The sequence below is a fragment of the Ascaphus truei genome, chromosome 5 (assembly GCF_040206685.1).
Source record: "Ascaphus truei isolate aAscTru1 chromosome 5, aAscTru1.hap1, whole genome shotgun sequence".
In the NCBI taxonomy this organism is placed as follows: domain Eukaryota; kingdom Metazoa; phylum Chordata; class Amphibia; order Anura; family Ascaphidae; genus Ascaphus; species Ascaphus truei.
Window position 1 is genome coordinate 118,701,639 of NC_134487.1, and position 27,083 is coordinate 118,728,721.

The following is a 27,083-nucleotide window of genomic DNA, read 5'->3' on the forward strand; positions in this document are numbered from 1 at the left end:
ACAGGACAGTCCAGTTCAATACCGGACACCTGGCAACCCTAAATACATTATGTTGTTGAAGTTGTGTGTGGATTATTTTCAGTTACAAACTTAGGTTTGTGTTTTTCCAGAAGCAGCAGAAGCAAATGAACGTGAGCCACAAAGCACTTTATCAATGACATCCCATAACTGAGATGGATGCCTCCAGATTCCTTAGACAAAAAAAACAACTCATTAAAAAAAATATATATCATTTTTTTAATTACCTATCCTACACACATACATTTTGAAAAAGGGTGCCTTTAAAAATATCTAAAACCGTTAAATAAGTTCTTGACTGCAAAAACGCCACTCTACGGTTTGCAACATTACAGTAGTCGTGTGCCTCTGCTTTAGTATCTTCACAATAGCATTTTTCATCAATCCGAAGGTATAGATTGATTACTCAACACTTCCTCATTGTATTGTATGTCTTTATTTATATAGCGCCATTAATGTACATAGCGCTTCACAGTAGTAGTACACGTGACAATCATATAAATAACAAATAATATAAATAGCGGGTCATGGGAATAAGTGCTTCAGACATAAACATAATATTTAGGAAGAGGAGTCCCTGCTCCGAGGAGCTTACTCATCAAAACATAAGGCAAGCTTGCGCCTGATATATTCTTTGTCTCTTTGCATGCCACTCGTCCGTCAATTAAACATTTCAATATTTACAGGCACAAAAGACTATTTCCTTTGAGAAACTGTAAGGATATAATTCTCAGGGTACATTAGTTGTCAGTCACAATGTTTATCCTAATTTTTAAGGGAAACAAAGTAATTAAAGCGACATTTTTTCTTTAACTTTATCTGATTGGGAGAATGTTTCATGCAATTTGTGTAAGGATTAAGGAACATGAACACAAGGCTGTAATTTCAGACTGATTTAAGTGATATGTTAACCACAAAACAGAAGATGGACTTAAACCAGGATATTTGATTGCAAACTGATCTCCACTCCTTCCTTCTTTATTTCCCCTCTTAAGGTCTCATGCCTTTCAATATCTTTTGTCCTTTCCATTCCCTTGCCCTGTGCAGTGTTCCATCTGTGTAGCTCAGAGCTGGCTTTAGTGTTTTTTCAGGTGGAGTCAACCAGCTCTGACTTCAAACAGAAAACATTCTAAAGCCTGCACAGGAACTATTAAGTTCCAACAGATTACATTTAAACAATATTAACTGATGTCATCATTTTCCCACATGCCTTTTCAATGTATTTTTGTTTTCGGTCTATACTGCCAATGAGGCTTATTAACCAGTGTATTGTACCAATATTTTGAATCATGCAGACAACTATGAAAGCCTATTAAACAGTTAGTGACTGTATAGAATGTCCACCAAGTACTATGAATGTGTTAACCGTGAAAATGTTATGTCTTAAATAAACAAACCAATGGTAATTTCTGAATTAATTTAAACTCCCTTCACGGAGCAGAGGCGTGACTGCTATTATCCAACGGGTTCGCCGTCTGCAAGGGAACACATCCATAACATCCCCCTAAGACCAGAAATCCATCCAGAAGGCCCCGTGACTAACGCTAGGACTGGGAACAGCTGACAGTCGACGGAGGAGGAAAATTACACTGGAGTACAAGTTACCAGGCGACTATACCTTCTAACTTTTTTGTGTCAGTGCACCATTTTAACACTTTGTCTATTTCTTTCATATGATTATAAAAGATACTACACCACGTTTGCACCCCCATTTTTTTTCATTTTATTTTATCTGTCCCTTGAAATATTGTCTTGTTTGTTGCAAATGTGCTCCATCCAATCTTCATTCTCCTATTGATTTCCGTCAAAAGGTTCCCATCCATTATTTGCCGGCCAAGGTAGACAGTCTTTGATTCCTTCTGGTTTTATTCCATTTATTTTAATCTTCGCAGACTTGACACATTTGTTGAACATCCCTTTGGTCTTGTTGATATTCATATGGAGGCCGACATTCTTACTTGGTTCAGCAAGTTCTTCAATTTGTTGATGGAGATCTTCTGGACTTATGACAAAATTAACAATGTGGTCTGCAAATCGTAGGTGACTCAAATATTTACAGTTGATTTTGATTCTTTTTTTCTTTCCAATCTAATGTCTTGAACAATTCTTCAACTGCTGCTGTGATAAGCTTGTGACTGGTGACATACAGATGCAGCACGATGGTTGGTGGCGTATTCGGCACGGAATCCGCCAAGGGAACGGTCCTGGCACTCACATGATCACGGAATCCCCTCAACCAGACTAAGGACCGATGAAGATTAACACAGTGGGGGCCCCTGCTTCTGAATGGGACTCCGGCTTTGTTAGACCTACCGGACTGCATCAATCTGTAAGAGACACAAAGTGAGAGTAGACAGAATCAGTCTATCAGACGATCGCACGGCTTTTATGTTATTTTAATAACAAATTATTGAAGCAGGGGGTCTCCGGAGCCGAAGCGCATGAATTTCGCCCCCGGGGACCCTCTGCTTCCCGAATTACAGGCCCCGGTACGGGGTGCCGGTATCTCCTTCAAGTTTAAATGTGTCGGTCACGTGACGTGGGAGAACTAAACATGTAGGGACATACCGGCACCCCATACTGTAACTCGGGAAGTTTTGAAAGAACTTAGACTGGTGGTGGCTGTGAGAGTCTCCGGTAGATTGTTCCTGGTGTGTGGTGCTCGGTAAGAGGAGGTGCGCCCGGATACTTTGTTGAACCTTGGAACCGCAAACAATTGTTTGGAATAATTTGGTGAATATAAAGGCTAGTGCCCAAACATTAAAACACCAGTAACCCCTTAATTACCTTAGCGGTTACTACCGCTAAGGTAATTAAGGGGTTACTGGTAAAACGAAAAAAATAGGTAGCGCTATATCCAACAAATAGGCTGGCTGCCTTTGATATAACCCTGACCCTGGTCAGGTGATAGAAGTAGAAAAAAAAGTTATATCTATGGCGCTCTGCACTAGTATATAGTCAATATTAGATGAATAATAATAATAAACAGATTTATACAACTAGTATCACGTTATTGATCCGTCCATAAAGGTGCTCCACGTGATGAAAGGGTACATAGAAAAAAGAAAATCAAAGATCATAGCATAATACTGCTGCAAACAATTTCACCCCTGAAGAAGAAAGCAGGCCTTTCGAAACGCGTAGGGTGGTTCTATGTGACACCCCACACTCTGGTGTGACTGATATCCCCCTTGGAAGCTGACATCTGCTGATGCACTTTCGTTTGTGCACTAATCTCCTATGAGCTGCCATTGCATCATCTGGCAGAGTTGGACAGGAAGAGTTTGCTGCTACCATCTCACAGCCATCACAACACGTGTGCAGTGCTGATTGCAGAGGGAGGCAGACTTTGCAGGTTGCAAAGATCTATCCCTGCATAACCAGGAGTCTAACACGCCACAGCACAGACATCAGTGACGGCAGCTGCTATCCATAAGAGGGGATACTCTTTAATCTATCCAACGCTTGATGCCTTCTTGCCTCTGGTAAGCAGGTACCCCCACCTGAGTTGGAGTGTCCTTATTGAACCCTTTCATATGTATTTTTATATATGATATGTCGTAATTAAATGTGTTTGCATTATTCATTGTCACCTGTTGATCTCAGCGTTTGTCTAGTGTTAGGTGTGTGTTACATGTTACATGTTGTTTGCAGCAGTATTATGCTATGATCTTTGATTTTCTTTTTTCTATGTACCCTTTCATCACGTGGAGCACCTTTATGGACGGATCAATACCGTGATACTGGTTGTATAAATCTGTTTATTATTATTATTCATCTAATATTGTCTAAGGGGTTACTGGTGTTTTAATGGGGTGAGTGAATGTTGTACTGTAGTTGTCCCCGATGGAGGGTGGTTAGAGCTCCCCGGAAAATAGAAGGATGGGTTAATCCATTCTGGTATGCCTAACCACCCACCCTGGGGAAACTACCCCTATTCCCCACCCCCTCTACCCCAACCCCCACCCACTCTAACCCCATCACCACACACACAAATGGGCCCGTGACATCACATTTGACAGACAAATGGTACATCCACCAATCTAATTGATGGATGTTCCATGTGATGGCTTCCATTTTTTTTGCTGAAGTGACGTCATCTTAAAGGAAGGCAAGCAAATGTTACCTGATTGTCTGGCTTCCCTCCCTTTAAGATTAAGTCACATCATTAAAAAAAAAAAAAAGTAAGCTATCACATGGTACATCCACCAATCCGATTGGTCGATGTGCCATTTGTCAGTCAAATGTGATGTCACAGGCCTTAAAAAAGGACTGTCACGTCTCATTTGACTCCAAAAAGTCAGCAGATCAACATCTCCTGCACCTATTGGAGAAGAAAGAAGAAAAGGATGATGATAAGAAGAAAAGAAACGACAGAAGATCTACTCACCTGAGCCTTCTCTGCAAGCAACTGAGGATCAAGGACTTCTTTGCATCATTGCTGATGGGGATCATTGCATCGTCGGTCAAGAGTTGGTGCTGCACTTGGATAAGGAGGATGAATCTTCGTTTCAAGGTAAGAAACACATGGGTTGTATTTTATGTAATTGTGTATTTTGTTTAGGATGCCCATTAACTGGCAATGTGTTTATCTATGCCCATTTGAAGGTATAGATAACCACATTGACAATCAATGCATTTTTTGGCAAATGCTTGTTTTTATTTAATTGTAATATTTTATTTTGTGGATGTTTTATTTTTTTTTATTTTAGGTTGTCCATTCATTGCCAGTATGGCAATCCTTGCCCAGATTGTGGGCATAGTTTGCCACAGTGACAATCAATGGGTAGAGGGTTTGGCGGATTGTGGTAGTTTCCCATGGAGAGGGTGGTTAGGCCTCCTGGGTGAATAGCGGGAGAGGGGGTTAACCCCTTAATTACCATAGCGGTTAATAACTGCCACTTAAGACGCGGAGGACCAGAACGTTGACGGCCTTCATCCTGGCAGGGAGAAGTACTAGGTAATTAAGGGGTTAACCCATCCTACAACCCTACCTGGAGGCGTAACCACCCACCATGGGAAACTACAGTCCACCCTTCACCCACCCCATTAAAACACCAGTAACCCCTTAATTACCTTAGCAGTAGTAACCCCTAAGATAATTAAGGGGTACTGGTGTTTTAATGGTTGTTTTTCATCCCTTACATGTTCGGGCAGAAGAGGTGGATGACGCCTTCATCCTGGCAAGGGTAAGTAAAATATTTATTAATTTAATGTGTTATGTATTTTACTGTATTTGAATGAGCAAAAGCGCTAGTAGTCATATTTGGCTAGTAGGGCATTTTTCCATTCCTTTGTGTGGGAGGGTGGGATTGTTGGTGGTAGAGGGGGTGGGTGAAGGAGGTAGTTGCCCCGGGTGGGTTGTTAGGCTTCTCAGGTGGGAGGGGCTAACCCCTTCATTACCTTAGCGGTAGGGCTACCCACCCACCCTGGAGTAACTACCGCTTCACCCACAACAAACCCCTTCATTACATTATTTTATATTATTTTAATTACATAGTATTGAAGCAGGGGGTCTCTGTAGCTGAACTACATTAATTTTAGCCCCGGAGAACCCCTTCTTCCCAAGTTACAGGCCCGGTATGGGGTGCCGGTATCTACCTGCATGTTTAAATTCCCCCGCGTCACGTGACCGGGACATTTTAACGCACAAGAGATACTGGCACCCCATACCGGGACATCTAACTCGGGAAGCAGGTGGTCCCTGGTGCTGAAATTAATGTGGTTCAGCTCCGGAGACCCCCCTGATTTAATAATATGTTATTAAAATAACAGCCGTGCGATAGCCTGTTAGAGGTGTGCAGGGAGAGTGACTGATTCTGCCATTGTCATTGCGTGTCTCTGACTGATGCAGCCCAGTAGGATTCACACAGTGGGAGTCCTATTCAGAAGCAGGGACCCCCACTGTGTTAATCCTGATGGGCTATTCCCCTTTGCCAAGCACTGTGCCATGAACGCTTCACTTTTGGTCCGCATTTCACCAGCACATCTGTTGCGCAGGTTAGAGATACAAGATGCTGCATCTGTAGTGTCTCCCAGTCGCACTCCCTTGCTGATACTTATCTTGCTTGTATCTGTTCTTTATAATATCAATGTACGCTTCTTCAACATTTTGTTTTCTTAGTTCATGTAGGACCACTGAGGTGTAGACAGAATCACAGAATCCTAAGCGAGCAGTAGATTGTATTTATTACTTTGGGAAATCACTTATTGTATTACTAGGCTCCAGGGTTGCTTCCGATTACTGAGAGTTTTTGTAGAAATCTTGTAAGTGATTGGAAATCGACTGAATGGTCTCTTCTTGAGTTCTTCTTTGTCTCCTTTCTTGTGGAGGAGGATAACTATGGCATTATTCCATTGCTCTGGAATTTTCCTGTTCTTCATGCAGAATGTAAATAGTTTTGCAAGGATTTTTTCTACTTCTTCCACAGCTTCTTTCAAGATTTCAGTTGTAATTCCATTTTCCCTGGGAGCCTTTGCATTCTTCATAGATTTTATTGCTTTTGCCATGTCTTCTGGAACGATGCAAGGTACATCATTGGTGGTTCATTTTCGCTTGTCCTCTGCTGAATTATGCCCTGTGTTATGTCCCGTGTAATTTCACGTAAAAGCCCTTAACTCTCTATAATAAGTGCATAGTCCTTTATTGTTGATCCATTGTCTTGTTGGAGTGCAATGATTTCCTCTTTTCCAACCATAAGTTATTGCTTTGTCTTCCTTAAGCTTTTGTTATCTTCAATAATCTTCCTCACCACATGACAGTTATACTTTCTTACATTTTATCTTCAGTTATACGTTTGCAGATATTCTTGCACAGCTCCGCATATTTAATTCGTATTCTTGTGTTTTGGGATTGCTTAATTTCCTCATGAATTGTTTTGTCTCATCCGATATTTTCGTATCCAGTTTTTTGTTAGCGATTCTTCTAGTTTTTTTCTGCTCTTTCAACTACAATCCTCAAAGGTTCTTCATAATCGTTGTCCACATGAATTGTGAGCATGCTAAAGTGATTTTTCAGTTCTAGTTGAAATTCTCTGCTTGTATTCTTGAGGTTATTGATGTTGATTGTCTTTGTCTTTTTAAACAGTTTTCTTCTTTCCAAGTTTGCATTCAGATGTAATCTGCAGTGAACCAATCAGTGATCACTCCTGGTGTCAAAACAGTTAAAGAATGTGCAGTGTTCAATCCTGTGATTCTTGTTAATTAGGATACAGGTAAAGTCCATTTCCTTCCTGACTCTATTGGGTCCATTCCATGTCCATTTTCTATTTGAATTCTTCTTGCAGAATTAATTCATGATATAGAAGTTTTCAGATTCTGCAAATTCTACCTATCTGTCCCCACGTTCATTCCTGTTACCGTAACCATATTTACCAACTGATGCTTCATCTTTCTGATGGGCACCAATCTTTGCATTGAAATCTCCAATAATTAAGTTGTGGTGACAATTTCCGTTGTTAAGTTGGGTGATTTCATGGTAGAAGTCTTGCACTTCAATGTTTGCATGAGTTGATGTTGGAATACACACTTGAAATGATTTGAAGCCTGTATTTCTTTGTCAACCGAATGACGATACTAGCTGCTCTTTGTGATTAGCTTTCATACTCCACTATGTTGTTTCTCCATCTCTTGTTAGTGATCAAGTCTACTGTCATAGGACAGCCGTGCTGGCCATGAATCATCCATAGCGTCAGAGCCCCAAGAGGTAGGGAGTGATCTAACATTTGAAGATGTTGAGAGGGACTACAGAGTAGAAGGAGTGGACACTGAACTGTACTTGGAAACACAGAGAAATGAAGAACAGGAAGAAAAGCCAGTAGAACCGGTCATATACTCTCACTGCCCTAAAAGAGAGACTAGGCCATCGATCAGGTTAACCTATGATTCTCCTGGGGTATCCACGAAGTCCCGGTGGCTAGTGCACCAAAAAGGGTGGCTTTTATGGGGTGACCCTGGTGAACCTTGGGAGTTTGGTACCTGGTGGTGTACAAGTGACTCACCATGACTGCCTGCATGAACCATCACCAGCTTCTGTGTTTTCTTGTGCCTTGATAGGAATCCAGTGCTAGATAGAAAAGTTGTATTATGTCACGTTATTATTATGCATGGTACCACTGTGAATTTGATCAATTGATGGGGACATCAATATTTTCAGGAGGGGGAGAGTGTAACACCCCTTTGCATACACATAAAGCTATTGATGAACGTGACCTCTCGCCAATGACTGAAAGGTTGATGGAGTCTGGTGATAGGGTAGGAGGTGTAAGGCAACAGCAGCAGAATTACAACTCCCAGAGACCCCTACTGAAGATAGACTCACATGACATGACAGACAATAAGTGAAAAAGATCAGAGGTAGACCGACCAGAACTGCTGAGGAGACTAAGCAGACAGGAGTCCCTAAAGAGCGGCAAAGGCAGAGCTGCATGCCAGCAGAGCTGAGAGAGATCAGCGCGAGAGGATCAGGGAAAGCACTGCTGAGAGCTGAACACTCCCTCCTACTGAGAGGAGTCCGGGGTCTGTGGATACCTACACAGAGACTATCAAGGGGTCACCCTGCAGCATTACGGTATTCTGCAAACACACACTCCTCCTCACCTCACCTATACCTTTGCGAAGTAACGGGACTGCAATGTTAACCAGCAAATTATAATCCACAAACTTTTATAATCCACGAACTCCAACACTGTGCGGAACTGGAACAGAATAGTGACTTTGAAGGGACACTTGCGAAGCACTATTTATGAATATTGTTGGGAAATTGTATAATCATATGTGTTAGGTAGTATTGTGGGCCCTCACCTCCCAGGGTCCCCAACAGTAGGTGAAGAACCATATTATAAACCTGAAGTTATTTACAAACCACATGTTTTATTACTTTGTCTGACCACAGCCAGGTTAACTGCTGGCTGGGAAATTGCTGTTACAAACAGGGAAGGTGAACTCAGGCCCTGGCTCTAGCATAAATATACATATCAAGCCTAGGGAAATGAACAGGGGTTACACATACAGTAGATATATATATATATATCTCCCTCTCTCTCTGTAAGCTCTTCGTGGCAGGGGCTCCTTTTATGTCTCAAGCGCTTATTCCCATTATGTGTTATACTATTATGTCACGTATTTTACTGCTCTGAAGCGCTATGTACATGGATGGCACAATATACATATATCCAGAAATTACACACACACACACACACACACACACACACACACGCACGCAAAATAAATGATCTATTACACCACAGTCAAACCTGCAATCCCTACAACTATGAACTAATATCTGTTGATAGTACTGTATGTACTAGAAATGAACATTTTCATTAAAAAAACAATAATAAAACCGCACAAAGCTATGCAAGAGTCAAACAGTGTATGGGGAGATTCACAGTGATACCTAACCAGTAAACTTGCCATTACCATTAAAATTCCATTCTCGAACACTGAGATAATTTAATGGACAAAATACCTATTACCAGAGCAATCGATCAGAATGCGTGCACACATTCATTTTCCATTTATTTCATTAACAAAGGAGCCACCAGCTTTCACAAATGAAAAGAGATTTTATTCCAGGAATCATTCTTACGGCAACCTCTTCTGCAAGTAGATGAGAATATTGAATCGCCTATTTCTTATCTGTCTCCTTGTTTTATTGGTGTCAGTGTATTTGACATGTAGCCATAATCCATACCTTGGCTTTTCTGATGTACTTCCTTTATATGCAAAACCAACTGCAGAACTGACGCCTTATATTTTGTAAAGGTTTATAGCATTTCCATAATGAAACGTAATAATAATTACCCATCACATATTTTAAAACCCAGTCTAGAATGTACAAATATTTTATCGTCTAATACACACATAATACGCGGTTAAATTTTAAGAAAGATTTGCACATGCATGTACAGTTGAAGTGATGCACTTTTAAACATGATTGAAGCAGACTGATTTTGTTTTTACACTTAACTGCAATAAAGTCTGTGAGGAGAGAAGAGAGTCAAACAGACTGTGGGGGTACAAGGATTTCACTCATAAATCACTGAATCAAATTCCAAAGGGTTCCGGCTTATAACCATTACCATCTAAAAAGCTTTCTGTGGAACGCTTGAAATGAGATGGTGCTCTCATTCCAGCTCACAATAAGAAACGTCATAAATGCAATACTGGACGTCCATCTGGGAGAGAACATCAAGAACCAAATGAGAACAGGAAAAAAAATCCATTAACAAAGGTTCTTGTCAAAGAAATGAGGCACATTCATGAAGCAGTGACGTAAAACCACTCTTGCATAATCCCTTCAGTGCCCTTCAATGTACAAATGTACGTCATTAAGGGTGGCACAACCGGGGGGCCCTTATGATGTACGCTTTACATGATGGCGTTTTGATCATTTTCTAGGGGGCGTTTGTGTCTGGAGCACAGACAGCAAAATAGTAGGGTGGACACCCCCACATTGGAACCAGGAAGCGAACGTCAGGGTCAGTGGAACTAAAGGCTAATGTTTAATAGTAATAATAATAATAAAAATAGATTGTTGGATGAGCCAGAAACATGCTTATGACAAGAAATGTATAGTTACTTAACCTAGTTTCATCTACTTCAAAGGCTGAGACTACAACTGGACTACTACCCAGACTTTGGGGGCTTGTTTTTCTCTATTCTTCCTCTGTCTGATTACCACACTGGAATAACACATAGGTTTCTCCACGTGGTTATTCCACACTAGTGGCTGCATCACTTCTGCTAAACAAGATTACAGAGTAGTGGGAGAGCCTAGGTATCTGATTTTTCATTGTGAACAAGTACAGATATACTGTAGCAGGCATTATTGTACCCTCTGGTCTGTGCCAGTGAGTGCAATAACACATTAATCCTTCAGGTTTTTTTTGGCCCGTTTCTAATTTAAAGACAATGGTGTCTGCTCCCGCTGGTGGGTTGTGTGTCCCCCTCTACAACGTGCTAGCAGGAGCAATAACATCTGCTACATCTGCTTTAAAACAGCATTTTATAAACAGCTACAACTACAATTGTTCACAAAAAAAAGAACAAAAATAACAGCAACTGTACAATATAAATGGTTCTAAAAATGGTAAAATAATCCCTGGCCTCATTGCTAAAAAGCCAATGAATACAGTAGGACAGACAGCATTGCATAAGTGCAACACATTAATTGGACGGGGGCTCATATTGCTATCATGAATACTGTATGTGGGATGGTCTGAGGATCTTTCAGATTTAAGACTATGCCTGTCTTTCTCTGGGACACACCTCTGGTTACAGTAATGTAAAGAAAACAAAAATAATGTATGGGAAAGTCGTCCTTCATTCTGTTCCTACATTGTTGAAGTATTATTATTATGATAGTGAGTCGCTTCGAGGTATCACTATTTGAGGCATTAATCTATCTTACCTCAGGGATAGAAGAGAGAAAAGGTTTAATACAAATATTCGAGTCGTGAACCTTCAGGTCATGGTCACCAAGTCCTCGGGTTACACCAATTGTAGCCATCACACGTGCCTGGGAGCAAAGAAAAACAAATGTACTGTACATTGCTAAAACTAGGATTACAAACAAGGCTACTATGATATTAAAACCCATATTCACTGGGGTGCTATGCCATAAGGTGCCTCATGGCTTAAAATCTCTTAGGTAATTTGGGCCTAAGTGTTTACATCATGTAGTATTTTTAACCCTTCCTGATCAGTACAATATTTCAGGGCTTCACTATGTTTGAAATAAAAATGATTGATCAACTTTTTATTGCAACACTGTGCATTTAACGGTTTAATTTAAAAAAAAATTGTTCTCTTTTCTTTACTGTACATGTAGATCCACCAACTTTTGCTGCAGCTCTTGCAGCACCTGTTACTGCAGCTATGCAGGGTCACCAGTGCAATACTCTTGTCTTACTATGAAAGTTGGTCAGACGTGGAAACTTTCCAACCTGGAAAAGAAACAACTATATACAGGCATACCCCGCATTAACATACGCAATGGGACCGGAGCATGTATGTAAAGCGAAAATGTACTTAAAGTGAAGCACTGCCTTTCCCCCCACTTATCGATGCAGGTACTGTACTGCAATCATCAAATACGTGCATAACTGATATAAATAACCCATGTGTAACAGGCTCTATAGTCTCCCCGCTTGCGCACAGCTTCGGTACAGATAGGGAGCCGGTATTACTGTTCAGGACGTGCTGACAGGCGCATGCGTGAGCTGCCATTTGCCTATTGAGCGATATGTCCTTACTCGCGAGTGTACTTAAAGTGAGTGTCCTTAAACCGGGGTGTGCCTGTACCTCCTTTTTATTAGTCTTCTATTTCTTACTGAGACTTCTTAACCTCTTTATCGCTCGCCTTCCTGTCTCTTGCTTTAAGAGTTGAAAACATTAACCCCCCCCACACCCCCCAGTTTACGAAGTTGTAATTAAGAATTTTGTTAGTCTCTTTCAAATGCTTACCTATTCTTACTATGCAATTAACTTGACTTCTGCATTCTAATACTGGGGCCTCCATAGACATTGATTATGGCAAACGTAGATTCCTACTTCCATTAAATATGTTGTTTTGCGCAACTGTTTCTGATTGAAACTTCTGAAAGATTGTCCATTGGCTCCTGTCATTTGGGACTATAGTATTGGTCTTATCAGAAATATCCACTGGTTTTGTCTTGCTGACCCAAGTAATAATCTCAGTCATTATAAGTGCTAGAGCCATATGTTGAATGGCTGGGATACTACGTGGTATTGGTAAGATATTATGAAATCTCTATCAAAGCAGCAGCTGCAATCACTATTCTTCTTGTGCTACTGTACATACTGTACTGAAAACAAAGCGCTTCAGCGTCACTGCTACCGTTATTGTGTATGCAGGCAGGCTGTGTAGTGTAAGATAAGTCCTCTTTTAACATTTGTGGTCTACAGAATGTGACGAAGGGTACATTAGACAGAAAGACATAGGTGGGCTGAAGAAGGTATAAAGCACAAATAGATAAAGTAAGATTGAGTATAAAATACAGACTTCTGAAATCTGGGAGTAAAAGTATATTTATGACAATGAGCACAGCCTTCTGCTTTCATCAAAATGTAATTTAGTCATCTGCGTTTAATGGCAAGCCTCTTATTAACAAGGCAGTGTAATTTTTTTTAGCAAGGGTATAATTAGTTTTAAAGTTATTTATGCCCACAAATGCTGACCATATTTATTTAATCTGAACTGGATATATTGTTATATATTTGATCAGAAATTGCTTCCCCCCCTTTGCATAATTTCCCAGCTAACAGTACAGCTCCAATCCAATTTTTGAATTGCTATCAATGGTATAGCATTGACACGGTGTCAAGGATCATGTGTTATGAAATCACCAAAACTATACAATACAAAGTGTAAACTATAAATAATAAGAGAAACATAATTGCATTTTCACCAGACATCAGAGTGACTAAAGCAATTCTCATTTTATGATTAGCTGCAAACCTATAACTCTTGAATTCCTGCTTCTACGGATTGTTCTCCCACTAAACCAGGTGTATCCCTCACCCCACCTCCTTCCCCCTCATGAGGTTACAAGTGTGTTACAAGGGTTTTATAGGAAGTAGGAGATGCTAGGCTCCACACTGTGGTGACACAGGGGTACTGTGTCATAGGAGATATAAAGGAGAGGCGAGATGTTCTGGAAGGTTAGGTTCCAGAAGGAGAGGAGAACAGGAGTCTCGAGGAGTAGAGACAAGGAGAAAGTGTCCCCTAGTAAAGCAGAGATTCGGCCTCTCTGTTTATTGTATTTTAGTTAGGGTCCCTACAACATGGACAAAAGATATGTGCAGGTCTCAGAGTGGGAATGCAGACATGCCAAAGAGATCTGCTTAGATAGGGTCCAACACAATTAGCACCCTCAGTAACAAGTTTACGTACATCTCAGGAGTGTTAAGAGAGGTTAAGAATTATAGCAGTATGGATTAATCAAAGTACAACAATGTAAATACCATGTCTGGGACATGAATAAAGATTGAAATTGTACTATAAAAACTCCTTGTGCCCATCTTTTCCATTACCCAGCCAACCACATCCAGCACCCTGGGACAAGGTAAATCTATGCTGATGTACACCGATACACCAATGTAGCCTCCCATGGAAGCCGGGCAGGTTGGGTTACATTTGCAATTCTAATTTTATGATTAGATGCAAACCTATAACTCTTGATTTCCGGCTTCTTCGTATTGCTCTCCCAGTAAACCACAGATTCATTTTATTCTAGTGAAGATTTAGATATTTAGAGACATTGTACTGAGATACAACCGATATGTTTGTGGAAAATGGTCCTCAAGTTTTCTGGAGAAGTGTCACTTACCTTTTTGCCTTCTCCATATATAAGGGGAAACTTTAAGTCATCATCCTCAATTGTTTTATATGCCCTGTGGGAATAAACAACATTCCCTGTTAGTAATTGTGCAGTCAATCAATAATTTTTCTACTCTTTATTTTTTCTCTCTATATGATGCTATTTTGTTTATATTTGTTCTGTGATCTTAGAAATATACATTTATTCGTATTGCATATCCAATTAAAGTAAACAACCCATCCAGAATAGATCAATCTATATATTTTTTTATCACAATCTGTACTCGGGGATTCCTGTAGCTGAATAGAGAACCCCTCCCTGATCTTGAACTATTTACATACATACATTTACATTGAGCAGGACGCTGTTACCACACTGCCGAGGACCGTTGTACCGAGAGGATAGCTGATTTTTTTGCACCAACCTGTTTCCTGTATCATAACAGGGGCACAGTTTAATAATCATTTTTTACAAAAGGGAATTGCCACCGTTGCTTTCAACTGGTAGGAACTGACCTGAAAAAAGGGTTCTACCCCCGAAACGTTGCCCTCTCCTTATTTTGTGTGTGTGTTTTTTTTTTCAAATCACTATTTTCTTACTCCCTTTGAGATTAATCAACACACTATCCCAGCAAGCTTCCAGAACCCACATGCTATATATATATATATATATATATATATATATATATATATATATATATATATATCAACTGTAAATATTACTGTATATATATATAGCAGGGTCTCCCCTGGCCCCCTCACCTGCGCGGAGTAGCGGGGACCCCCGCGGTATGTCAGGCAGTTGCAGGGGCGAGTGCGTCGCCAGGGGCTCCCGGTGGCGACAGAGGCAGAGCGCTGCCATCTTTGTTGTGCCCGAGCATGCGCGGAGGGTTGCGCATCCGCAAATGTGAAGCGGCGGCCATTACAGAGAGGGAGGCAGGTCACAGATGGCGCGCCGTAGTGCAGGGACCCCTAGAAGTCACGCATGCGCAGTTAGGGCAATGCAGCGGCCATTACATAGTTGCGCAGGCTCAGTGGAGAGTAGCGGCGGCCATTACACATCGTGCACACGGCCCCAATGATAAAGAGGTCCTGAGTGGACTACAATTCCCAGCAGCCTCTGGGACTGCCCTTTCACCCAGATCACATGCAGCCAGACAGCCACTAAGGCTTACAGATTCTCATGCTGCATTTGGATACATTGTTGTGTGCTGAGTCAGGAAGCAGACAGTGAAGCACATGAGTTGTTGGAGCTGACAAGAAGGGAGGGGGAGGTAGTGTGTGTGTAGGGAGCACGTGCTCCTACACACTAGGCCAGGTTACCCTCTAGGTCCCAGCTAGGCCCAACTTACCAGTAGATGTGTAGCTGCTGTGTAGGGAAGGCCCTAAGGTAGGGACTTTGCCCTTTTAGCAGTTAGCTAAGTCAGGGAAACAGCTGCAGTACTGCGTGCTCTGACAAGGAGGGAGCAGTGTGAGAAGTGTGTCTGGGATCAGACCTGCATCACTCAAGATAGAGACTGTGTGGTGAGATTATCTGATTGGAAGCAGACGCCATTGCTACAGATTCAGCGTTGGACGCAGACGGGTCCTTTTTTGTTATTAGCTGTACTCGGGTGCAGGAGCCCCGGGCAGGTATTTCTACAAGTGCACCAACTTTAACCCACATGCCGGTTTCCTTACAGGCGCTGATCACTCCTAGTGGGGTGGGTTGCTGGACTATTGGGACACTTGGGTATAGCGGTGGGGTTGAGGTCCAGTGAGGCCAGGTTAAGGGGTGACATGGCTGTGTTTCTGTTATTGATGTGATATGATGTGATGTTATTTTTCTGCCCATATAGTAAACAGTTTATATATACTTCATTGTATGTGTTTCCTATTTGTGGGTCCTGTGTCAGGGGTCATTCTATATGCCTGGAATCCCTGCACAGGTGGAGGCGCTGTAAGCATACGTTCCAGGATACACCCCAGGCTCCCAGTGGCGGAGGTTCCGGCCTCCTGTGAGCGTAACAGGTATTGCACCACACTGGTAACATAGGTAGATTTCCCCACATGGTCCCTATCTGCGATTGGGGGTGTGTGGGGGGGGGGGGGGGGGTGTGTGCAAAATGTGCTACACACACACATATATATATATATATATATATATGCGGAAAAGCGCCCGATCCATGTGTAAAATCCAATAACAAAGTTTTAATATCAATAACACGACAAATGCAAACTCACAATTTGTCAATGCAAATAAAGCATTGTAAGGGTAAACCCATGCGCCAACGTGTAGCCTGCTCGCTGACCGCTTGCTCCGTCACATCAGACCTCACTGCTGCTGGTGTCACCCGGTAGATCGTCCCTCCGGCAACCCGAAAATGCAGCCTGTGGTTTCTAGCAAGTTCAGTCAGTATTGCGTAATGCGTGCAACTCAGGGAATGTCTTCCCCTTCCTGGTAATTGGCGTATGAGCTACGCCACCACCGTAGCTTAGTTAGACCACGTGACCCTACGCGTTTCTTCCAATACAACGGATTTCATTAGCTATATATATATATATATATATATATTTATAATACATAATATAATATATATACATACATATATACACACACACACACACACCTCCCCCCCCGGATGTGCCAGTCATGTTTTCCATTTGGTGCACATATTCTTATAACAAAGCTGTAGAAATTTATTTTTGCTTCTTTCTGTTTGAAGCAATATATATATATATATATACTTTTTTTCATGACACATAATAGCTCTGCACATTACCACTGTTCCCAAATACATTTTGTATATGTAAAATGCAAACATTGCGTAAACATTTTTTTTAATTTTTTTTTTTTTACTTTTCTCTTTCTATAGTTTATTTTGCATTTGAGTGCTGGAAACCACAATTTACTTCATTGTAGATATTTTTGGAATGAGAGATCCCATAGGTTTCCACGTCACCATTTCACATCACATATCAGAATTTATCTATACAGTATGTTGTGCTGTTTCTCTATAGCATTTTGTATTGACCTATTTACATGTGTGTCCCTCAATATAAACCTCTGACATGTTTTAATGAGTTTATGGGTTTCTATTGGCTAAGCACACTTTGGCCCGCATGGTGGCCACATTGTTCCTTCTGGTCAAGAAACACAGTTTAATCCCCAAAGTTTAAACTCTGTATAGAAGAAAACAAATATTATTATAAACAAGTCCTGTATTTCTAAATGATCTACGTATACATGTCTGCACATAGCTGGCAAATAATTAAGAACCTTAACTTTTGCATACTGCTTAGTTTTAGAACAGGGTTCTGTAGCTCTATATTTTGAAAAAGAAAAACCCTAACTAAAACAAACAAACAAACAAACAGGTATTTCTAGCATGGCAAGACAAACTCCCCCAAAGCAGCTCCTAAAACATTTTACCATGGCTTCCAATGTCTTATCTCTTTTTTTCATATGAAGAAGAACCGTCAGATTTGTAAATCTTTAAACTGGTTTACACCATGCAAATAAGTAGATTACATAGAGGTGGGCTGGAGGGAAACATCTGACAATAAGGTAGGTCACAGTCCTTTAAGGCATATTTCAGTTGGTTATGGTATCCAAAAGAGTTATTTTTCAACTTCAGAATTTCCATAGGCCTGCTGTGTTGCCAGAGAGCATTATATTAGGTTGTAGGGTATATTTTCACTGTCGATTCAACATATGCAATGTCTTGTTGGGGCTCCACAAATATAAATATACAGTTCACAATACATACATTTTGAGTGTTATTTACCTTCTAAATAACAATTGCTGATGAAGATGTTCTGATATATTTTGCCTAATGATTTGTTGTTTACCATGACTAAACGTAAATGCAACTTAATAAAAATTTAAAAAGATTGCAACGTATCACTGCAATACATTGGCTGGCATCCAGACATTATCAAACATGTATGTTGCGAACCATATAGTTTTAAAACCATTATTAGGTAAGTCTACTGTTATAAAAAATAAAAAAAAGAGAGTAGCAGCGCACTGCCAAGGGAACCAGGTAGTATAAAAATAAAAAATGTATTATTATTAGTACATCACCCAAAGGAGGTATATGACCTCCGATGCGTTTCACACACGAATGTGCTTTTTCCTTGAAAAAGCACATTAGTGTATGAAACGCGTAGGATGTTCTACACTTCCTTTGGGTGATGTACTATTAATACAGTAGTAAATGTTTTATTTTTATACTACGTGGCTCCCTTGGCAGTGCACTGCTACTCTCTTTTTTTGTCTCCATCTAGATTTCCTTACCAGCAGCTGGACACACCACAATCACACATATTGAGGCTCTAGGAGTAGGTAAGACTTCTCATTTCTAAAATATTGTTAAGAAGAATATTCATCTGGAATAATTGTGAGTAATATTCTGTTATTGCCATCAGTGTACTATTTACTTCCAATGAGGTCACAGCAAGGTGATTTTTCATTTGTGACTGTTACCTTCAGGAGGATTTTCTCATTTGCAAATACTGGATACTCATTTGATACGCTACCCACTCCATGCAAGAGTTTGACACACGTTGTTTATTATTGACATTCTTTATTACATTCTGGAACTACTAGAGTACCCGTCACCTCTATATGAAAAGCCTACTGTTATAAACTTCAGCTGACATTCAACTACTACTACCATTTATGAAGGTGATCTCATTTCTTATTTGTCCTTGAGCACAACCGATTCAGCCTTAAACAGAAATTCTTTGTTCTACATAAGCCTTTAAAACCATCTGAAAAGTAAGCCAGGTAGATGTGAATGCTTTAACTGAACCCTAGGGACCTTTCTGTACATCTGAACAAAACACTAAGAGAAGAGGAAATGCAGAATTATTGTAGCTAAAAGTATCACCTTGGGTGCTGTAAGTGTATTCTACTTATGAAATCAACGTCAATGTTTTTAAATCCTTAAGAAACACAATTAACATTACAATTAGGAGGCAGCAGTATTTACAACGCTTAATAATCATTTTGGATATAAATATTTTAAGAAGAATATGCCCAAAAACCCTGTCAATTGCCGTCCCCTCTCCCTTACTCCTGTGCCCTTGGGAATGCATGCTCCTTTTCAAACAAGTTCCTCTCAGTGCACAACATCTTTTTCACTCACTCTCTGCTCCTCTTTGCTATGGCTTCTCTTTCTCCCACACTCGGCATGCTGATGGCAGGTGTGGAGACGTGGGGCTTCTGATCTCTTCAATCTGCAATTACCGAAACCTTCCAACTTTCTCTTTTCTTTCCTTCCTTTGAAGCTCAAACTGTCCATCTTTTTTTTATCCTCTCCCTTTCCACGTGGTGATCATCTAACCCCCGCCTACTTCTTCACACCCCCTTCGGTCTTTCTCTCTCACTTTGAATCCTGGCTTGCCTTCTTTCTCTCCTCCGACTCTCCTGGTCTTTTCCTTGAAGGCTTCAACTGCCATATTGATAGCCTTTCCACTCTCTCACTTATCCCCTTCTCCACCTCAGTCTACCCTTAGTTTCTGCAGAAACCTGCGTTCCATTAACCTCCCGGCTCTTGATTCCAATTAACGCTCCTTAGTTTGCTCTCTCTGCTCCGCTACAGACTCTGACAACCTAGTCAGGAACTACAACTCTTCCCAATACTCCGTTCTTGATCTACATGCCCCTCTTATTCTCTCCTGCTCTTGCACTTCTAACCTCAGACCCTGTCTAAACTGCCACACACGCATCTCCACTCCTGCATGCACTCCCCAGAATGCCTCTGGAGCAAATCTCACTCTCGCAGACTACATACCTTCACTACAAATCTATCCTATCCTGTTTTAACTCTGCCCTCTCCCAGGCTAAACAAATCTACTTGTCAGTAATCAACATCCAGAAGTCTAACCCACGTAGACTCTTCTCTCTTTTTGACGCTCTACTCAGACCTAGTCTGTTACCTGTATTTGTTCCTCTATTTTACTTCAGGACTATTTCAGGACAGGTGGCTTCCATTCGTCAAGAATTTCCCTCTGTATCCTCCTCACATTTTAAACCTCTTCCTCTGCCTTCCTCTATTCCTTTTTCTCTGTCACAGAGGAGGAAGTGTTGCAGCTGATCTCTTCTGCCTCTACCACTTGTCCTCTTGACCCCTTCCCTCCCATCTACTCAAACCTCTTGCTCCTACTCTAATCCCCCCCCACACACATATATTTTAAACTCCTCCCTAAGCTCTGGTATCTTTTCCGCCTTCTTTAAGCATGCAACATTTATACCCTTATACAAAAACAGTAAGCGTGTCCCTACCTGTTTAACTACAGCCTGTCTCCCTCCTGCCTTTTGCCTCTAAACTCCTTGAATGCCTTGTGTTCTCTGACTTACTCCATTTTCTCACCACCTACTCTCTCCTAGACACTCTACAATCCGGATTCCGCCCTTCTCACTCCACTGAAAGAGCACTCGCCAAAATAAATAATGACCTCCATGCTGCAAAAGACAAAGGTCGTTACACTTTTCTCATATTACTCGACCTCTCTGCAGCCATTGATACAGTGGACCACCCTCTTCTTCACATTTGTCATACTCTTGGTATTCGTAACGGAGATCGATCCTGGATTTCCTCGTACCTCTCCCATCATACTTTCATTGTCTTGTTTGCCAACACCTCCTCCTCTGTAAATCTCCCCGTGGTGGTACCCTAGGGCTCTTTACACACTATCTAGGTGACCTTATCACATCCGCGGCAAGCTCGTCTAACAGCTCATCCATCCGAGGCATGGGATAGGCACCCGTCACAGTCTGGGCATTTAACTGCCAGTAGTCCACGCAGAACTGGGTGGTTATGTTCCTTTTGGGGACAAGGACCACTGCCGAGGCCCATGGACTCTGTGACCTGGAGATCACCCACATCTCCAACATCTCTGCAATCTCCTTCTCCATGCTCCACTTTACCTCCACAGACACTTGGTACGTGGACTTAAATGTTCCTGGCACCCATCTTTTTCTATCACTTCGCCTGTGTCTACCCAACACCCTGCAAAGGCATGAAAGACTAAGTACTACCTTTGCGAACGTAGAATATCCACTTACTTTTGTACCTTCAAAAACACTCCTCCATATAACACATAGAGACACACCGGTGAACATACAGAGGAAATAAGCTAATTTAAATATACAAAGTATAATGAACTTAAATTAGCATTTATCTCAGGTGTGTTCACAGGTATGAACACAGATGAGTGTTTTGGGAGATATGGAAGTCAATGGGTACAACATTAGTCTCTTTCTCAGAGTCTGTATAGGTATAAAACCAAGTTTAGCTATAAACTAGCATATCTTTAAGTCCTCGTTAACCTTAATGGACCTTTGTGGATAAGCAATGTTAAGTTAGGTTAACGACACATTAAGCCACTGAACAGAGCTTTTTTTTTTTTTTTTTTACAGTGCCAGTGCATCATTACTCTAAAATTACTGTTTCACTTGGTCATTTTTGTTTGTCTTACAGTTATTGTATAAACCTTCTTACCATACAGTACAACTACGTTTAGGTACTTCAACCATTTCCCAATGTACAGATGAAGCCTTATTTACTGTCACTGGAGTTGTGGGAAGAAAAACAAAATGCTGCTGAACCTGGAACAGTAAAAGCCACAGCTGCCTGCAGGGGTCTGTTCTTCCAAATGAGACCCCCCTCCCCCCCCCCACAGAGAGATTTGTTGCTGCCTGGGGATGCAGCTGTCATAGTTCCGCAGGTTCCTCTGGCATCGGGAACATTGTCTGGCTACACCTGTATGTTCAGGTATCTTTCTCAGATTACTCAATTTTATGTTCTGATCTGGGAAATATAGTAGGTTCAATATCAGTTACTCTTACATGTGATCAATTTGCTCCTCAATGTTACAGTAGGTGGCTTGATATCCAAGTCTAAGATATCAGCAAAATAAAAGAAAAAGAAGGGGCTTAGCAACAGCCTGTTTTACATACTGTGCTATACACCACGCTATACATACTGTGCAGTACTGTAAATAAATATACAAATAATAATTTACAAAAAGTACAGATACAGCAACATGCATCATTTTGTATGATCCTAACTAAAATTTGTATTGATTAATGATGACAACTAAATATTTATTTCTGAGGAAGGACCAATTGCTAGATGTCTGGAACACAGCCGCTTCCCATTTTCTGTTAACAACATGCCTGAACTTTAAACCTTGAAATGCTTGGGAGAAATACACAATGTGGCTTCTTGACACAAATATTTACACCAGTGTTTAATCACTTCATCTAAAAGGCATTCTCCAGGTCTGTGAGCAGTCCATGTAACATAGGGCAAAACTACAGTGAAGCAAGTCACGGGGCCCCATTCTCGTAGCTGCGGTCTTATACGTGTCAATGTACACGTGATCTGACAGGGCAATAGATAACGGGTCAAAGATTCTGGTCTCACCGTATTCTAGAAGATTCTCCACTTCTAAAATATCAGGTCTATTGAAACGTGCTTTTTTCTGACAATACAAACTCATAAAACGTCTTTGTGACTCCAATAGTCTATCACTCTGTGCGTCAGATAACGCGCTTTCATTTGTGTAAAAATATAGGGTAATAAAATAATAATGTAGTGTAAGTGTACTGTAAAATGTACTTGATTAATTTAAATATATTAATATTGAAAATATTAATCACTTGTTTCCAAGTCTCAATATTTCAAATAGATTCCAAAGTATTTAAAAAATTCCAAATAAGTCATTTGAAAGGTCAGATAGTCGGTCTATTGCACCTTTGAGAATGATGAAAGAATATTAAAAAAACATAGGAACATCCATTAAATACCACTTACGTTGTGTAAATGTATGCCATTAAGCTTTAACTAAAATAATACATATGTCCATCAAGTGCTACATTGTATTTAATGTAATGCTGAGTGAGTTACATGTGTTGTTTTATCTTTACTTTGCTTCTGTAGACTCCAGTGCTTTTAATTGCAGGATATTGTTTACATTTGGGTGGGAGTTACTTTGAACCTAAAAAAAAGGTCTGTAGACTTACAAAAACATGCATTTACAATATGCAAAAAAAAAAAAAGGGAGATAAACAGCAAACAAAAACTAAAAAAAAAAAAAAAAAAAAAAAATTGGATGGAGGGTGCACAAGGGAACGTGGAGGACCATTATTCCTCACTAATATCAAGGAAAAAAAAGGGGTGGGGGGGTTCCCAGCACTCAATGGCCATAATTCCACAATTCAAAACTAGGAATATGCCAAAAAATTTAATATTTAATAGAGAAAGCACATGAACAAAACCATGGAACAGTGTCCCACACTATAGCAGTAAAATGTAACAAAAAAAGGTCATGAATACTCTCTAAGCGCAAGACAGGGGGAGGGAAGGACAAGGGAAAAACTACAACAGAGGAATATGGGGAAAAGGGAAAAATATAGGGGGGGCAACGTTTCGGGGTAATGACTCCTTCCTCAGGCCCGTTCCCTAAGATCAGGAGGACCAAATGTACTTCCCTATGTCCTGTTACCCACGTGCAAAAGTAACCCAAACTCAAACCGCTAACACTACTGAATCTAATAGGTAAAGTAGGCAAAAAGTGCAAAGTCTAAAAAGTATACAAAGTCAACAGGAGATGTGTATACTTCACTTGTACCTGGCTGAATCAAGCTGCAAAGTCCTTCTTTCTCTCTCACTGTTGACACACCTGCTGCTGATGATGTTAACATGAAGCTTGGCAATAGGGGCAATTAGACAAAATGGTAGATGACATGTGGCACCATTTACAGCTGCATAGAGCAGGTTTTCATTTCAGTTCCACTATACAGACACAGACCCGGAGTTGAAAAAATACATTAAATCCAGGCAGTCACTTTCCTCAATTCCATAGACACAATACTGTAAGTTGGATTTTTGTGGGAGAGAACTAAATATGGGCAAGTTTAGGAAAAACTTTTTTTTTTTTTTTAAATTTTACTGCACAAATCTGAGGGTTTCCCTTTAGCGTGCTGGCATATAACAAAGCCATAAAAAAAAATCAGTGTTTTTCATTTTTTGTCCTATTGCTTTCAGTGAAGTGGACTTGCAGTCAGCATGGGTCAAAATACTGAATTACAAGGTGATGAGAAAAACAGCCACTCATTTTTTTCCTGCTATGAATGTCAATGTAATTTAAAGCAAACAATGAGGCCTATTCTAGTAGCTTCGAGAAGTGCATATTCGTGTGGAAAGTGCCCTTTTTGCTCAGATATTCATGTTACCGTATTCTAAATGCTCTTCTGACATGACCATACAATGCAAGAAAAGTTTTAGACGCAATTTAATTCCGAGTCTGCAAATGCATACAATATAGCCAAAATATCTTAATATCACTAATTTATTGCCCTGTCAAATCGCGTGACTTGACATGTACAATACCCCAGCAGCTAGAATGGGCCCCCATGACTTGCTTCACTGTGGTTTTGCCCGATGTTATATGGACTGCTCACAGACCGGGAGCATGCCCTTTAGAAAAATACCCATAAATGTGAAAGAGTAATCCCTCTTCTCATTCGTGCCAAAGTCCATCCATGTGTGGTGTCATTACTCGAGATCTACAGTATGCATCTCAAAGTGAAATGTACTGTATAGAATCCTGTGCCATATACCTGTAGTCTCAATGATGTAGCCATATGTACACTAAATGCAAAGTCACATACATTTATACAAAACATTAAGTATAATAATGTGTTATTAGGGCTGCAATCACAGTACTGAGTCCTGCTCTATTTTAAGGCATAATGCTAGACTGCCAGGTTGAGGTATGTATTTCTATTTATCCCAAGCTAGGAACAGGTCACTTCCTTATAGGGAGGCCTGTAGGTTAGTCAGTACATTATATTTTTACCATTAAAGGCCTGAGGGACAGTGACGTCCAACCTACGGATAATGGGTAGGTATATTCCACTTACTTTTAGAGATGTCTTTTTGGTTTTGTCATATTCTGAATTGTACATATTCATCACTATGTGATTTTCTTTCATACGATCTCTGCCTTCAACCTTTTTTTTCAAAGGGTTAATCCCCTGGTTTACACTCTCTCCTAAGTATACTGGCTTTCTTCACATATCATCTGCCTCTTGCATTTGTCTTGTATAGAGTTTTTTTGTTGTTAATAAATATTCCAGTACTCTATTGCGGTATGAATCAGATTATTATCATTGATTCTGTGGATGATTGAATTCCTATCCCTTGTAAACGAGTACCGGTGTGAGACTGCCATAGCACAAACTGTGGAGCAATTAACTCCAAATAATTGTGAAGCTGGTGGTGCCTGCAAACCATACACACAATTAGGTTAAAAATGAAATGTGTGTGGGGGGGGGGGGGGTGTATGTTAAACGAAGAGAAAAAAGGGGGAGCAAAGGAGGTGTATGTTGTCTGGGGGGGTAAATGTTGGCTGTGTGTGTTGTGGCCTCCGGAGGAGCTCCGTGCGGTGGCCATTGGAGATGTGATGATCAGACAGCGCTGTTGTCTCGGGGGGGGAGAGTAGGGGGGGTTGGGGGGAGGGGGGGAAGGGGGGGGTTAATGTTGTTTCTGTGTTGTGGCCTCCGGAGGAGCTCCGTGCGGTGGCCGTTGGAGATGTGATGATCAGACGGTTGAGATGAGGTTGTTGTCTCGGGGGGGGGGGGGGGGGGGGGGTTAATGGTGGCTCTGTGTGTTGCGGCCTCCGGAGGAGCTCCGTGCGGTGGCCGTTGGAGAGGTGAGGATCACACAGTGCGGTGAGGTGAAGGTGAGGGGTGTTGGCAGTGTAGGCCGTAGTGTTTGCGGGACGTAGAGGGGCTGGTGTAGCGGGTGAGCTGTGCTGTGCATTTGTGGTGGGGTGGTGGTGCAAGTGTGCTGTTTTTAAGAGGCGCTGTGAGCGTGCGGTGTGTGTAGGTGAGCATGCGGTGTTGTGCGAGGGTGTGGAATGTTGCAGTGCTGAAAGCAATAAGACTGGTACCTGATTGTGCAGTTCTGTCGTTGTAGCAGGCGGTCAGGGTTTTCTGGGTTGAGAGCAGTGAGGGTTAGGTGCAAATCTCTCAGAGCAGTGAGGGTTAGGTGTTGCCAAGCGTTCCTAAAGCTCAGTGAGTGAGTGGTGGGAGAGTGTGTCAGTGGTGTAGCTCAGTGAGGGGTGGGACAGTGTGGCAGTGGTGTTGGCCTTAGACCAATGAGAGTTGTGCGGGGGCGGACCGCACACCAATGAGAGTTGTGCGGGGGTGGGCATGGCCTGAGGCGGAGTGACAGGCCAAAGGTGCAATCAGATTGTCCGTAGGGACACAGGAGATGCAGACAGGCATACAGTGCTTTCACAAATATATAATAAGATACCATGGTAAAGAAATTATGATGATACACGCTAGACTTACAGTGGCGAGAAAAAGTTTGTGTACCCCAATGATATATACAGAAATTCGTTAGTTTTTCCATTATAACATTCTTGAATCAAAACCAGTCTTTACCCAAATATCCAAGAGAGTTTATATTCTCCAATTCCTTGTCTTTTGAAGCAAAATGATGTATGAATTAGACACACAATGAGTAATTAAGAGTCAGGGTATGTGCAAAAGTAAGTGAAAGCCTGGTTTTATCAGTTAAATTAAAGGGAATTACTAGAATCCGGTGTTTAAATAATTAGGTAGATCTTCAGGGTTATGTTTGGTAGGCCCCACCATATATAAAGATCAGAAACTTTGTGCCCTTGGTCTTCACCATACAGGTATGTGGAAACACGT

The 27,083-nt window shown here is 41.1% G+C and overlaps 1 protein-coding gene across 3 annotated transcripts in view; it reads right to left on the reverse strand.

Annotated features, from left to right (window-relative positions):
* The window catches only part of PPM1H (protein phosphatase, Mg2+/Mn2+ dependent 1H), a 271,895-nt gene that overhangs the window by 21,096 nt on the left and 223,716 nt on the right, over window positions 1-27,083 (reverse strand). For 2 of the 3 annotated variants that reach the window (XM_075600520.1, XM_075600522.1), the window contains 2 exons: window positions 14,373-14,436; window positions 11,432-11,539 (listed from right to left, as the gene is read on the reverse strand). In XM_075600520.1, coding sequence (XP_075456635.1) covers window positions 11,432-11,539; window positions 14,373-14,436 — 172 coding nt within the window. Of the gene's footprint in view, window positions 1-642; window positions 2,346-11,431; window positions 11,540-14,372; window positions 14,437-27,083 lie in introns of those variants that run through there. The other variant, XM_075600523.1, reaches the window with a different exon arrangement.